At 41.2% G+C, this 16,672-nt stretch overlaps 1 protein-coding gene across 5 annotated transcripts in view; it reads right to left on the minus strand.

Moving 5' to 3' along the window:
- Positions 1–3,031: 3,031 nt before the first annotated feature.
- The window catches only part of ARFIP1 (ARF interacting protein 1), a 119,637-nt gene continuing 105,996 nt past the window's right edge, over positions 3,032–16,672 (minus strand). For all 5 annotated transcript variants that reach the window (XM_075613324.1, XM_075613303.1, XM_075613330.1 and 2 more), the window contains one exon: positions 3,032–6,082. In XM_075613324.1, coding sequence (XP_075469439.1) covers positions 5,927–6,082 — 156 coding nt within the window. In that variant the 3' untranslated portion in view covers positions 3,032–5,926. The remainder of the gene's footprint in view (positions 6,083–16,672) is intronic.

Consider the following 16,672-nt stretch of genomic DNA (forward strand, 5'->3'; position numbering starts at 1 on the left):
ACAATTTCTGACTAACTGAACTTTACCCAAAGTCCAATACTGCAAATGTCCTGTATGTTATGCAGATAATGTTGTGGTTTTACTACATTGGTCCTAAAAAAATATATGCGATGCTGTTGTTTAACTGGACATCAGCTTTAAAGCCCATCACAGCAAGTCTTACATAGCAGATTCTTTTTTGGGAATTTTTTTCCCCCCAACCTAGAGTTAAACCTTTGTTAAATTATAATTAGGCAAGATATTCATCTGACATTCAGTTATATTAACCCAGAGGAAGAAAAAAAACGTGAACAACATTCGACAATTCTAGCTCATAGGGCAGGGGTGGGGAACGTCAGGCCAGAGGGCCGTATAAGGCCCTCGAAATCATTTGGTCTGGCCCTGCTAAGGCAACTGCTATAACCGGGGTCGCACTAATTTTTTTAAAAATGGCCACCAAGCGCCCGATCGGGAGGAGGTAGTATGAGGCGCCGGCAGCCCTACACGATCCCCAGCAGCCACTGTACTAGTCCCAGCGATCCCCCAGCAGCCACCGTACTTCTGCAGCATTCCCCGCACTTCCCCCATGCTTCTCCAGCAGTTCCCCCCGCACTTACCCCAGCATCCGCCGTACACGATCCCCCCAGCAGCAGCAACTACCAGAAGTAGGGGGGCGGGGTTCTGTGTGCCTTCATGCCTGCCTGTCTGTCTGTGTCTGTATGGCCCGCGAACGATGTTATAAATATCCAAATGGCCCTTGGCAGAAAAAAGGTTCCCCACCCCTGTCATAGGGGAAAACATTTCCTTCCTGACTAGTTATTTCCAGATTTCTCCCCAGATCAACACTCGTCCTATTTTTAACTTATTTGGTATATCCCTGTATACTTTTCCTTTTTAAAAAGGTCCAACCTTTTTCTTAAATATGGCTACTGTATCTGCCATCACAGTCTCCATGGGTAGTAAATTCCATACTCTTGCTCTTACTGTGGGTCATTTGTACTGTGCTTGGGATGAAAAGTTCCCTTGAAAGTCTATTGTATGGACCTTGAAAATATTTGCAAATCGTGACGATTACATCCTGAATGTCTCTATAATGTAAACAAACCTAATTTGGATAGCCTTTCCTCATAAGTCAGGCCTCCATCCCCTTTATACATTTGGTGGCTCTTCTCTGCACGTTTTTCAGTTCAGCAATGTCTTTTTGATGAAGCAGCACCCAACATTTTACTCTATTATGTGTGGTCTTACTAAGAATTGATACATGTGCAAAACTATGCTCTGTTCCATTCCATCTACTCAAAGTTATTACAACAGGCTTTTTTTTAAAATTGTGCCAAAAATAATTTTATTGGAAGGGAAACATAAATGGTGTCTACATAATACAAAATAAAAAAACAAGATCTAAAAGTTAACCCTCCTGCTAAGCAGACCCATCTAAAGCTGAGCTAATTATTGGATTTTGTGCGGTTTATGTCCCTGCCATTAAGTTGACCCCATTGTGCTTGTAGCAGGGGTAGAAGCGAAGAGGGATAATGTAAACTATTCTCAAACCTGTCTAATGTCTCTTTTCCTTGGTACAGACATTAGTAGGCACTGCCACAGCAGTCTATGAACGCCGGCACTTCGCTGCGGCACACCCCGCTGCCGGGACCTGTCGCCGCTGGACGCTTCGCTGCTAAGGTTAGAGTGTAAGCTAAACCCTTACTCTAAAACCCCTACCCTAACCGCTAAAACCCCATACCACTAAAACTTACCTTCTCCTAGAAGCGGATGGTGGCGGAGGTTCCAGTGGCGGATCGGCAGCGGCAAAGGGTCTCTCTGCAGCCAAACGTCAGTGCTCATATGGTTGTGGCGAAACAGCCGTGACCAAATATCCCATTCCACTGCAACAGTCCTCTCTAAGCTCACTCCTGTTACTGCAGTGTTCCACCACTGAATTCTATAGAACGTGACCTCCTGGGGACAGTCATAGCCTGGGCAATCACAAATGGTCTTTCCTTTCCCATTTCACTCTAATCTGTTATTATAAAACACCCAAAACTGCTTTCATTTTCTTTTATAGATGCATTTAAAACATACATTTGTCTAAAACCTACTTTATGAGCCCGGTATTGTCCTTTCTTCTTTTCTTCCATGTTAGGTGTAGACCTAGATCAAAAACACCTTGTAAACACAGACCTTAAATGACATACATTTTCTTTTTACATATCTATTTGGCTCAAATAGTCAGTTGTCTTTCCCCTCATTCATTAAGGAGGTGGGTGGGGAGAGACAATGCATTTAAAATTAATTTCAGATGAAACTCCCAGTTAATGTGATGGGTGAATTAACACCATCATTAGGACCCATTAACACTCTTTGAATTCTTACAAAGGAAGGACATTACAACCATCAAGGAGAGAGACTGATTTCTCACCACGGTTTTCATTAAAAAGCCCTTCTTTCAAAGCAGGTTTCATCAAGAAAAGTCTAGCTATCCCTCTTTGTTTTTTTCCCCTACAGCCTTCCCTCTGTATTTTCAATATTACCATTATAAAGCAGAGGCCATTTGTTTTTTTTGTTTAAACAAAAGAGGTTCTTCTTAACTTAATATATAGTAATTACCCCTAGTACCGCTGATCAACTGGTCATTAAATAGGAACTCAAGAAATGTGAGCCAGCCCCCAATGGCTGCTTCTAAACATGAGCGTCCTCAAAATGTTTTCCTTGTAAATCTGGTAATCACCGTCTTTAGAAAAAAAAAACAGAATACAATTTCAACACCGTTAAAAAAAAAAAAAAATGTAATTCTAGAAATTAATTGGGGATACAAATGCCCTGTAATACACAGTATGTTCATTTGCACACTGAACGACTCAACTCTGTGTGTAATTTAGAGGTGTTGAGCTGTGTAAGGGAAGAAAAATAAACTAAATCACATGCACAATTACCATCAGATTCAAAATGTTTACACTTCTACCTCACTTACACATTGACATTTGCTAGTTTTGTATCCACGTAGTGTTAGGGGATAGTCTCAAAATGATTGTAATGGAAACCAAAGACCACAGAATATTGCAGCAAACACCTTTAATATGAATACAAAGTTCACACTTGGAGGCATATTCTGGGGAATGTAAGTGATCTATTATTACAAGATAACATATTCAGGAATGGAAAGAAATGACCGGATGAAACTAGGCATCAAACAAGGAACGATTAGAGAATATCATGTACATCACCATGTCATGGTATGCTTTGCTAATAAAACAGGCCAACTAAAGTATTTTAACATTATTAAACATATCATACATAGATCACACAATCTATTTAACACAGAGTAAATACTGTAAAAAAAAGTTATACTTCATTTAATAGGAAACAGCACACAGCAAAGGAATGCATGTGCAAAGAACGAACCCCACACACAAAAACACAGGATTGAGAAACTCCAAAACAAAACCACCATTGCATGACTTCCATTATACAGTATGTGGATCAAATAAACAAAGTAATGAAGTAGAAGTGGCTAAAACATTGACCCCCCCTTTTTCTAGTACCACAGCAAATGTTAACTTGCGTTAAAATGTATAAGAATATGAATAATGGTGTATATTTGTTAAGTCCAACTGTACTAACTTAAACGGGGTCAGATCTTGCAAAAGGCACATAATTGTGAATTAAGGCCAATATGGTTTTACCTAAATGAAATGACTGCTGTTCCCCCCCTCACGTTCCCTGGGTGATTGCTGCGGAGGCGTGGCTTTGGACCCCACTCCATATGTGAAAGGAATAAGATTGCAAAGGAATGACTGCTTGTCATATTATTGGAGTGTAATAGCGAGCACCAATGAACAAACCTTTTCACTGCAAGAATGGCTTTTAAAGGCAGTGTTTTTAAGTCCACCTAAGTGAGAAGTATCAATAACGGATTCAGCTGAAACAGGTCATCTTCACTCGTTACAGGACTTATCCACCTATGCCGTCAACCAACTACAAATTGTCCTTACCAATTAAATAACTCTACATTTTCCAAACATCTTGGCCTGGCCCCAGTTTTTACATTGAGCTTGCATGTGGTTTTACCAAAATGCTCGGAGTACAGTGTACGCTGAAATTGTGAAAAAGTAACAGATAGATTTCATGGGATGGCCCACAAATATATATATATGAAATATATATGCTTAAGGCTTTACATTTAGTATTTCTAAACCCTCTCCTTGAGACACACAGGGCAGACTACATTTCAGAAATATTTTATTACCAAAGACCAATATTTGCACTTCTCTTATATTTGAATGTGTGATTAGCTAGTTATCCCTAAAACATGGCCTGGCTGAGGGTTGAGAAACATTGTTCTAAAATGACCCAGTATGGTTACTAGGAACATCTTCGGTGTATTTGTAATGGGCTGCTTCAAAGAACTCACCTTAACGTGTATTTAAAGACGCTCAGCACAGGTCTAATAACGTGCAAGTTTGTCGCACATTGTGATACCTTTTAATAAAGCAACATGATCGTTCTTCAATTACTTGACTTGGTTGCATACAAGCTTCCACAGGGAATTATTATGTCCTGAAAACTGGTGTGCAATTCCATCTAGAAATTACTAGTAAGTAGACTAATTTAGTTATCAGTAACAAAGAAGCACAAACCTACCAATTAAATAGTTTGGTAATAAAGAAAAAAACAAAAAACACACAAATGGACAAAAAACCGGACAAACTTTACCACATAAAGAAATTAATCTCCAACATTGCTGGTTAGAGGATGCCAGATGCTATAGATTTCCCAGCCAAAGTACTACACAAGGTATCTGGATTGTCACATATTCATAGCTTGGTCTTTACTACTAAGGCCCAGACCCACAAAAGGATGGTAAGCTTTAGCACACTTTTACTCCCATTTCTTTGACTGATGGTGTAACATCTGTCCAAGTAATTCCTACTGCTCTGCTCCTCTCCAGAGTAGATGACTATGTATTGAGATCCGTTAATGGTCCAACGTGATGCTTCTTTATTAATATAGTTTTCACGTGAGTTTTGAAGACCTCATATATGAAGGAACTTGTCAAGTCTAAAAAACAACCATGCAAGTCTATTAAACAGTAAGTGTACTCCTGCCATTTACTCCCAGGACTTCATACATCCATTAAACTGTTTGAAATCATGGGATAGCAGGAGTCCATTTTTGTTTTCTTCTTACAGCATCTTGGCAATTGTAGTTCGAATTAAAAAACAAACAAAACTACAAACACCCATTTAAAAAGCTTAACTGGCTCAGTCTGCCCCACTGCCATGGAGTCACATTTTACCTGTTATACACGTAGCTTAAATCCTCTCCCTTTTTAATATTTTACAATGAAAATGTATTAGTATGGTTTAAAAGTATTTGCCGCAATAGCAAAGCCAACGAACAGTCTAAGCAGCCCCTGACTATGTTACTGTATAAAGGCTATATATTTACAGGTTAACATTTGAATTACTTCGCAAAATATTTGCATTCTCTCATCTCTCCTTTTCAAACACAATTACATGAAAGGGACATTTTTTGTTTTGTTTTTTAAAGATATTTAATATTTTTAAATATAAATTTAGATGTTATTGGTACAAATCTTGTAACGCACGCTTAGGAAATATTACAAGTGGCCACCACTGAGGCCAGAAACCAGGTCAATTTTGTTTCAGTGCTAAACTACATTGAATATTTTGAAACTACAAGAAATAGACTGCCATCCCCGTCCAGAAAAAAAAAGTGTTATCTAATTAAATTACAGAAATTATGTTTGGATACATTAAAGCTTCCCCCCCCCCCCCCCCATTCACAACTTGATTGTTAAAGTATTACAAAACGGGAAAATTAAAGCTGTCTGCGTATGCATCATTAAGATTGTTGCTTATTCCCAGCCCCCTTCTCGCATTAGCTTTATCGCTCCTGCGCAGACAATGCCTCCTGCTTTCTGGTTGGATTACTGCTCCTCCAGCCAGGATGGGGCGTCCATCCCAGGGGCTTTCAACTTGACATGGAATTGTTTCAACGTCTGTTCGAGTTGCTTCTGGTTCCCGGCAAAGTAGGCAGCAATTGCATTATGGAATAGGACAAGTTGATTGTGCAGAACTTTCACCTGTGGGTAAGAAAATATACAGTAGGAAGAGTTAAAGATATGGAATATAAAGCACTGAAGAAAACAAAAAAATAGCAGCATTCTATATGTACTGGGTTTCATGTGAACTATTAAAAATATTGCAATGATGTGAAACAATTAGTGTTACCACTGCAAATTCTACTTTCTGGATTTGTAAACTCTAAATTTATGCTGGTAGGAAACAAGCGTAAACAAGAGAAGAAGCCTAAACATGCACAAATATTCACAACAAAGATGTGTAGACCTGCATGCATCAGGAATTCTGGCACTTGTCCTCTGTAGAATATCACGGTATCACACACAGACCTACAACTGCCAGCATCCTATGTCTATAAGATATGGAGTCCGAGACAAGGTCCTGTCAAGTAAAAACTCCGTTCCACAGATAAATGGTGGAGGAACCCTTGGTGTGCACTACCTGGACGTCACTTCCTACATACCGTCATATCTAAAACTGTTATACCTGCTGGAAATAAAAACAAATTCAGAGTTTGTTCGTGCATATGCATTCACACTGTCCGTGTTCCTAGGAGATGAGGAAATCATTTTGTAAAAGAAACAAAAGCCATTATTTTTTTTGCACAGGTCAGCCAGTTTGAAGTGAGACCAGCAGTTGCAAAGTCTTTTCTTGCTTAAACTTCAGGTTGACAGTAGAGAAACATTAATTAGCAAAGGTGTACTTACTGTATGAATAAAAAGAGTAAGCCATACAAGCAACCTGACGAGAAAAAGCAAACTTCACAACATGCAACAGCGCTTGTAGAAAACAAAGAAAAAGTTGAAGTCCCGACCTGAAGGGCCTCCCTTTATCAAGAGGTTTTGTCTTTATGAAAAGCTTCCTTTCAAACATAACAAACAGGCAAATCCATTATTAAATGGAGGATCTATGCATCCCATATTCTCTGATGTCTTAATATAAACGGAATAAGTTTATATAATCAGCTTACATCAAATTGTCAAGACAAACAATGTTTTCCCATAACTTAGACTGCTTAAGGCACGCATTAGGTCTGTGCTGTATTGGGCCACTGTAGATAATTCTGAGCAGCTTAGCAGTCAGTTTCCTACACTAATAAGCATCAAGCAGCAGAAGAATGCTTTGTTCCGTCCTATTTTGTCCCTGCTCTTTTGTGAGACAGGAGCAGCATGATGTCATCACGGAGCCTTCACACTCATTTACAACTGCACAGCCATCTATTTAAAGTCCATTCACTCATGGTTTTAAACAGGATTGCTTTTATATCAGAGCCATGACTAGTGTAGACACACTGGTGGGATTTCACAACTAGATATATTATAAATACTTGGGTATTTATGCTTCTGCCCCCTCCCTCCCTCCTCCCCGAGTAGCTTTATAAAATAAAAAACACACAACATGCATTTTCTGTGGGTGACATTAATGGTTGACAATGTTCTTTCCTCAGACAAACACTCCCACTTCAGCATCACCTGCCTGTGTGCTGTATGTTTGCAAAAAAAGGGAAGAAAACGGGAGGCAAGAGTCAGATATTGCCATGCAGACAGCCCACCTAGCTTAATAACAATTTTATTTCATAAAGCACTTTTCTACCAATGGGACTCAAAGCGCTTCACAATTGCAGTATAGTGCATGTTACGCAGCACATAGGCATTTTACAGACATAGTCCCTGCACAGATGGGCTTACAATCTCTGTTTTTGATGCCTTGGTCAAAGTCACAAGGAGCCCGGACCGGGTTCCCGATTCAAACTCTGTGTCATTGTTTACAGTCGTGTCTCGACTCACTCAACTCACACAATGAAGCCATGTGGTCCTTGACTAGCCAAATTCTGTGCTTCTATAGCTAATGACTATGATAGATAGCCATGACATCAAATATAATAAGATGCAGATGATTAAAAGAAACAAGACTACGTGATTGCAACGTGCAGTAGGAATAATTAAATAACCTTGCAGCATGTATGTAAGACTGAACATGCCCTTTTAAAATCTATTTTGCATATCATTGGGAAAATGTGCCATAATCTTTAGGCTGCTGCCTCAGCCACGTATAGTGCACTTAGTAGCGGTTTCTAGACCTCATTTTATTATTTGTACGCATTAAAACCGTAAATTTTCCCTTCTAAATGAAGTACCAAGAGACAGCCCATCTGCAAATAAACTATTATTACCCTGAACATATTGTATAGTTCCCTCAAACTCCCCCCCCCCCCCCCCCCCCCCCAAAATGGAGGAAGAAATGCATATTGGCACAGGAATTTGCAGTTTCTTCTGATGCCATTAACTGGTCTCGCAACAACAAGTATAAACAGAGTTCTGCATCTGCTCCCTGGGGCAACAATGTGCTTATTTATGATGGATAAAAGATACAAAAGCAGCTTTGAAAAATATCAAATTACTTGTTTTTTTTTGTTTTTTTGATACTGGCTGTTGAGCTGGTTAGTTTGTAGAATAAAAGAAGAAAACAAAAGCACACAGAAATATAAAAAATAAATAAAAGCCACGATCTTTAATATACCACTCACTTCCAGAAGCAAGTACAAGCTTTGGCAGAAAAAGTGGTAATTCACACACCCTTTGTCCAACATGTAAGTGGTTGATTTAGCACCATTGTTTATTGATTTACTTTGGATGATCTGTTCTGTAATCCAGAAAGAGTGAATGACAATCTCAAAGTGGTAGAAGAATTCTAAATAGTTTGATTGGTCCAGAAAAAAAACCCAAAAGAAAAACACACCTTTTAAGATCACACTCATGCATGGGCCATAATGACTACACTTTTCTTGTATTTTTTACAAAATAATAATAATTATATATATATATATATATATATATATATATATATATATATATATATATACAGTGCTTGACAAATCACCCAAAAATCTACTCGCCACACAAAAAAATCTACTCGCCACCTAGTACCACACGGGTGCTGCTTGGGCCAATATTTACTCGCCCGGGGGTTAAATCCACTCGCCCGGGGCGAGCAAATGTATAGGTTTGTCGAACACTGTATATATATATATATATATATATGTAGAGGTATCAGTACCGTGTTAGCCGAGCTTCAATAATCAAAAAATAAATAGATGATACCGTTCTGTGGCTAACGAAATGCTTTTATTTGTGCGAGCTTTCGAGATACACTGATCTCTTCTTCCGGCGATGTTACAATGAATGAAGCAAATATATATATAGTGTTCGACAAATACGCATAACCGCACGCCCGTGGCGAGTGAATTTAGGCCGCTGGCGACCCGTGCTGCAGCTCTATGAATTCCCCTGCTCGCGCCAATTTTTAAATTTTTTAAAAATAAATAAATAAATAATCCCCCTCCCTGATTGGGCTGACGCGGGGAAGAGGGCCGTCTGGCAGCTCTGGGTTAGCCCCTTCCCCCGATCTCCTCCCCCCCTGCCCTATATCTCCTCCTCCCCCCCTGCCCTATATCTCCTCCCCCCCTGCCCCATATCTCCTCCCACCCTGCCCCATATCTCCTCCCCCCTGCCCCATATCTCCTCCTCCCCCTGCCTCCGATCCCCCGCTTGCTGCCCGGGGTGGGAGGTAGGCTGGGGGGGTCCCCGCTTGCTGCCGGTGCGTGAGGTAGGCTGAGGGGGGTCCCCGCTTGTATATACACACACACATACACACACACACACACACACACACACACACACACACACACACACACAGGTAGTCCTCGCTATCCAACGTTTCACTTTACAACGCTTTACAGTCCAACCCTACGGGCCATTTTTCAACGACGGAATGCGTTACCCGACGCTCACTGCCACCGATTAATATGGGACTCACTTTACAACGGTTTCACTATCCAACTCTACTTCCAGAATGGATTCCGTTGGATAACGAGGACTGCCTGTATACACACACACACACTATAATTATACTGTGTGTGTGTATATACAGCTGAACCCCATTATAACGCAGTCCTCGGGGTCCACAGAATGAAACCGCGTTATAACCGGGATCGCATAAATTTCGCAGTCGTAGACTTTCGAGCGCCACATGATCTCATGGCGTTAGAGTTCCAGCACTGTGCTGGGGATGTGAATCTCTTTCTGGTAGACTGAGCTCTTTATGCAGCCTTATTTCTGCACTCTCCGGTGTTTCCTGCACCTCAGAATTCTCCTGTGTAAATTCTCTCTGTACCCTACCAAGCTCTGATTTGAGCGCGCGAGTCTCTTGCTGAAAAACTTCTAATTTTGCGATAAAGTTTTGAACGTCTTTCTGGGACATCTCATAGTACAGTTTCCAGTCAGTACTTGTTTTCTCTGATGCGCTCTGGTTTCTGTATATGGCGGTGGCGGTAGTCTTTGTCGACTCAAGGTCAGTCAGATGTGAAGCTTCTTCCTTCCGGCTTGGGTTCTCCATTTTTACTGTCTCTATATCACCCAGGGCCTTCTCAACGGTCTATTTTGAGAGCGTGAACCTCTTTTTGTGAGACATCCAATTCTCTATGGCAATTGTGAACCTCCTTCAGAGTCTCCTCATTTTTCTGTTTCAGGTTAGCAATCATTTGATCAGACTTGCTCTGCTTTTTAACCATGGCGGCCACTGCAGCGTTTGCCCTCTCCAGACTATTATTCACCTCCTCCAACTCAACCTGTAAGAGGCAAGCAGCATACTCATGTAAAGCTGGGCGTATACTCCTCTGTAACTCTGCGTTAACCTCCTGTAACTTGATGCTAGAATCTCGCTCCTTACACAAGCATTCCCGCAGGACTTCACAATCATGGCGGGCAGTTTGGAGTGCAGAATCCAAGGCATCTTGAACCTGGATCAAGGATTGAACTTTCCTTCGCTCCTCATTCTTTGCCGCTGTTCCTGTGTCACCGTTTATATTTGAGGATGTGGGGGCATGACTAACACATCTTCATCTACTGACCCCAGAGGCGTAGCATCCCACTTCTGACACCACCTGTGGCAGGACCGCCTCACAGCAGGGTCAGTAAGACCCCAAGACACTGTGTAAAGCTTAACTGTAGTGGTTTATTAGCCACAAAACAAATAAACCTCAGGTGCACTGTTCCTTTAAGAAAAGCAAATAATAAAATAAACACCTATTCCTGTTAGGGAAACTAACTAAACTTCACTCCAGCCCTTTCTAGCAGGGCAGCCAGCTAATCTGGTTATCCACCCAAAACATATACTATGTATTCAAAGATCAAAATCAGAAAGTCTCATCTGTAACTGCATCTCCAACAGCAATCAGGAACGCCAGTTCCGGGGAGCAGGCTGTCTAGCTCGTAGCAGTCTTTATCCTGGGTTGGGGTCCCAGCTGCTTCCAACAGCAGAGCTCCTCGCAGGGCTGGGGCACCAGAGCAACAGCCAGGGGCTTCCTAGCTTGGAGAAGCCCCTCTATTCTTCTGGGGAAAAACTAGCTCAGTTTGTGCAGGCTACTTCCTGCATTTTAAACACTTAGTCTCACAGGAGTCCTTCCTGCTTAATTAGTTGCAGGGGCATGCCTCTCCAAGAGGTTTAACAGCTTGTATGCTGGTTGCACACATATGCTCCTCACTCCAGCATACTGTGATATATACACACACACATACATACATATACATACACACCATCACAGTTCTCTAGGTGCTGAAATAGGGCAGCCATGGGACTTTCCAGCTCACAAATAGTTAATCTCCCCAGAGAAAGAGAAGCAGCTGAAAACTAATTAATCAGTCTTGGCTGAATGAACAAGGGAGTGTTTTAACACAGACACAGAATCTGCCAGGCTGGGAGAGTGATACAGAGAGTTTCCATTGAGAGGGATTGCTGTCCCAGAGAAGGGGGCAGAGAAACGTCCTCCACAGCTGTGAAAGCTGGTACAGACCGTGTTGAAGCGAGGATGTCCTGTCCTTGACAGTGGACTTGCAGAAGAGAGTTTCTCTGGGCTCACGTGGGGCCGAGTTCCCCATGGAAGGAAAGGACGACAGACTGTGCTGAAGCAGAGACGTCTGCGCCAACACCTGGTTTTACAGATAAACAAAACCCTTATTTGCAGTATACAGAGACTTTATATGCTCAGCAATATTAATATCTGTTTGGGGTGGAACTAGCTTAGCTGTCCATCCAGGTTAGTGAGGGTTTGAAGCTGAAAGTACAGTTAGTTTCCTATGAGTAGGAGTTTATTTTATGATTTGTTTGGACTTAAAGGGACGGTGGGCCTGTTGGTATATGATGAAATCCCTGTAAATAAAACCCACATATAAAGAGATACAGTGTTTCCGGCCTTAATAATTGGAACTAAAAGAGACTGTAACATGGTGTGGGCATCACAATATAAATACCGGTAAATATAGATCTTAAAAAATAAAAAACACACACACACACACACACACACACACACACACACACACACACACACACACACACACACACACACACACACACACACACACACACACACACACACACACACACACACACACACACACACACACACACAATATACCAAAAAGAAAATATACTTATCAATAGTCCAGGTGCTTGCAGATAGACAGGGAACACAAGCCAGTCCAAGAAGTATGCAAAAATAGAAAGTCCGCAGCACAAACAATAGAAAAAGGTAATTTAATCTCAAAAGATCATCAGGCAGTCAAACAAGCTCCAGAGCGACATACGTTTCAGACCACAAGGTCTTTTCTCAAGCTCTGTGAGAGCTTGAGCTTGAAAAAAGACCTTGTGGTCTGAAACATACGTCGCGCTGAAGCTTGTTTGACTGCCAGATGATCTTTTGAGATTAAATTACCTTTTTCTATTGAGTGTGCTGTGGACTGTGTGTGCGCCCTGTGGACTGTGTGCGCGCGCTGTGGACTGTGTGCGCGCGCGCTGTGGACTGTGTGCGCACGCTGTAGACTGTGTGCGCGCGCGCTGTGGACTGTGTGCGCGCGCGCTGTGGACTGTGTGTGTGCGCGCTGTGGACTGTGTGTGTGCGCGCGCTGTGGACTGTGTGTGCGCGCGCTGTGGACTGTGTGTTGTGGACGTGCGCGTGTGTATATATATATATATATACACACACACACACACACACACACACACACACACACACACTTTTTTTGAATCATCAGAACATGCTTACCATTCAGGATACTAACATTTTTCGAGTTTAACTGATATAGGCTTCTGGGGGAAGAGGGGATTATTGCTCTAATACATTTACTAATGTGTTCTACATTGAATTTACTTTTAAAATGCTAAAGTGCTCCTGAGATTGCAGTGGTGTATGAAATGGAAGCAGGTTTCTCTCAAGGACTATTGTGCTATAAGTTGATTAAATATGTATTCGATTATTCTAAGAATACATTTGAAATAACTACTGAATATTTAAAACCATGTTGATTTCTTGTATACTGTATGTCTCAGACCCATTTACTGGAGATGACATCTTGGAGTCCGGTGTCATACAATATTGCCCACTACATTAACTGGTTTCTCAGAGTTCTGTAGGATTTGTAACGGATTCCCAACTGTTGGGGAAAACATAACTGCATTATCCTGTATTTCTGGCCCTGATCAAATCATTACCTTGTGACAGTTTCTGCCTTCAGTGGGAAAGTGACAAGTTTCAATAGGATTAATCCCCATGTTGGCTAATTGTACTACAGGGCAATTACACTTGAATTAGTAATCCTCTGATATTCTTTTTTTTTCTTGTTAGCAAAACATCCACCCAGTTTATTGTGTTCATGGGCAGTCTGCATCAGACAAGTGATTACAGGAACTAGAAAACAAACATGCTACCTCGTTGGCTCCCCAACACATTGATCCTTCTACAATACACCAATCATTGTCTATTCGTTTAATACCAGATGTTCCAAAATAGATCACGGATTGGAAATAAAAGGGCGTCGCTTAATTTTTACGTTTTGAGATTTCTTGTGACCAGTGTATTAAGAGACAAAATCCCAAGACCAGAGCAAACAACAAACTATTGACTGCTCTAAGATAAAAAAAATTCAATGGAATCACAGACACGGTCTCTGTACTTTATTCCAAATGTCAGTGTTGCTAGGAATCACAGCTGACACCATGCAGAATGCTCTCAAATTATACCACCGGGGAGGCCAATTTATCCAAGAGATAGTGCTGTAAACCCATACATCATACATGTACACAAACGATTCTTTGAGTTGCAGGAATCTTAGCGTCACTGCTAAGATGGCATCTAAATGCAATTCCACTGGGACACGATTTCAATGCCACAAATTATAATGGAGTGCCAGCATTCTATACAGAACAATAGACTGTTGGTGTTGTCCCTTGGGGGTCAACGATCCCTGTTTGCTTGTTTCACAGGTTTAAGTAACCATACATTTCCTGTGGAACGCTGTGTAATGTCTTGGTTTTGCCGTGTCTAATTCTCATGTCTCAAAACAAGATTTAACATTTTTTTTTATCCAGGTGCTTTAATTTTGTGCAGTGAAGCTGAACATCAAGCAGATCCATCACTGATGTGTCAACTGCGCTGAGCCTTCTTCTTTGAAGATCTAAGATTTTAATAGACCGTTCTGCTTTGCACGACTTAACTCAAATGTACAAAATGTCAACAACACTACACCAATATAAAAATTTCCCCCATGACACACACAAAACCCCCACAGGTTTTCGTCATCTGTTGCCATTACCAATGCTTTCTTTCCCTTGTGTCAAGACCAGTTATGTCCTCCACTCCAACAAGACTTCTTTTGAGGGCCTCAGGACTCCTACATCAAAGATAAGTAATGCTCCTTAACAGCTACATGAAGCACCCCTCATTTGTTCTTAGAATATAGAGAAGTTCAACATACTTGGATAAAACCACAAATACCATACAGACAGTTGTGGAATACTCTGTTAGTATGGAAATGTCTAGATTGCATCTGAAAGCTAATTACCTTGTCACATACCAAAGTAACATCTTATAAGTAATGCATTCAGGCTATGCCTGCCTCAATGTCCACTGGTTTTTAGAACCCATCTTACAAAATAAACCTACCAACAATCGGGGGTTACACATTAAACCGTGAGAGTGCCCATTGACTTATTAAATTGCGAAACTGGGCACTATTGCAGTTTAATTAATAATTCCCTTATGGTGTAGGCACCTCCGGTGGAAATCTTGTTAGTGGATGGCATTTTTTAGACGGTATGAATTCGCCATCACATAACTGGTGCAGAATGTATTAAGCCTGTAGTCAAATGATTTATAAAGAGAGATGAACCTCGCTCTAACTAGAGTAATAAACAAACAATCTGCGGTGTGCTACCCGGGAGATAAACAGATATGAGAACAAATAACTGAGGCATTCCCAAGGTGGTATGCCCCACAGACAGATATCCCTATAACGGTGCACAACAGTCTAGTATTGATAAATACTAGACTGTTGTGCACCATTATAGGGATATCTGTCTGTGGGACATACAGTACAACCTTGGAATGTCTCACAGTTGTTTGTTCAGTAAAATGATTTACCCTGACAAAAGTTTACATGAAGTAAACGTATTAGTTTGTTCTTATCTTGATGTGTTTTTCTCCGAATTCTCCTTGTAATTTCAGGTCTACGCTCACTCAACTATGTCTCCACGTTTTCCTGGTAAACGTATCGTTTATCTCTGTAATAATAGCCAGGCTCTCTTTTCTTCCATGAGCAGTTGCAGAGCTACTTGTGGTGTTCAACTGCAGGTATTTAAGACACCTAAATAATGCAGATGGGGTAGTGATAACAGCTTCCGGATGAAAAAAAACAAAAAAAACAATTATATATACAGGTAGTCCTCGCTATCCAACGTTTCACTTTACAACGAATGGCATATCCAACACTTTACAATGCAACCCTATGGGCCGCTTTTCGATGCCGGAATGATTTATCCGACGCCTGAATGCGTTATCTAATGCTCACCGCCGATGATTAACATGGGACTCACTTTACAACGGTTTCACTATCCAAAGCTACTTCCAGAACGGATTACGTTGGATAACCGAGGACTGCCTGCCTGTCTGTCTGTCTGTGTATATATATATATATATATATCAGAACAATTATATGTATAAATGTGATTTTCTTACACCAACTACTATATGTTATCAACATTACATATATCGTAATTCATAAATCTATCCCAGCGGGTCCAATTGGCTTAAGGTACAGAGTGCCTTGTGCTCTTCCAGGAATATCACGCACTTTTGTGCTATCCTTTCTGAAGTTCAGGTCTTCAGATGGACTTGATCAGAACAGAAGAGGGGGGTGACTGGGGTTATGAATGGAACATTTCATGTGATGGGCAGAGTGCAATTGTTAATGTCTTTGTGCTTGGAAGGGGTGGGAACATTATGGGTAGGTTATGGGTTTGATGCATTGAGAGCTTGCTTGGTTGGTGGGTAGGGATGGGGGTCAGGTCTCGAGATTTAGTTTCAGTGGCATGATGATGGGTTTGACAGTGGGAACAGTGGAGGTGATTAGATTGAGGAGTTGAATGACTTTGGAGGGACATTAAGAAGGTTTAGGAAGTAGTGAGGGTAGGGGAGGTCATGGGAATTGGGGAGGGTGGTGTGAGGGAGGGCATGGGATAAAAGTGGTTTAACGAGGGATCAC

Source organism: Ascaphus truei, chromosome 1 (assembly GCF_040206685.1).
Source record: "Ascaphus truei isolate aAscTru1 chromosome 1, aAscTru1.hap1, whole genome shotgun sequence".
NCBI lineage: Eukaryota > Metazoa > Chordata > Amphibia > Anura > Ascaphidae > Ascaphus > Ascaphus truei.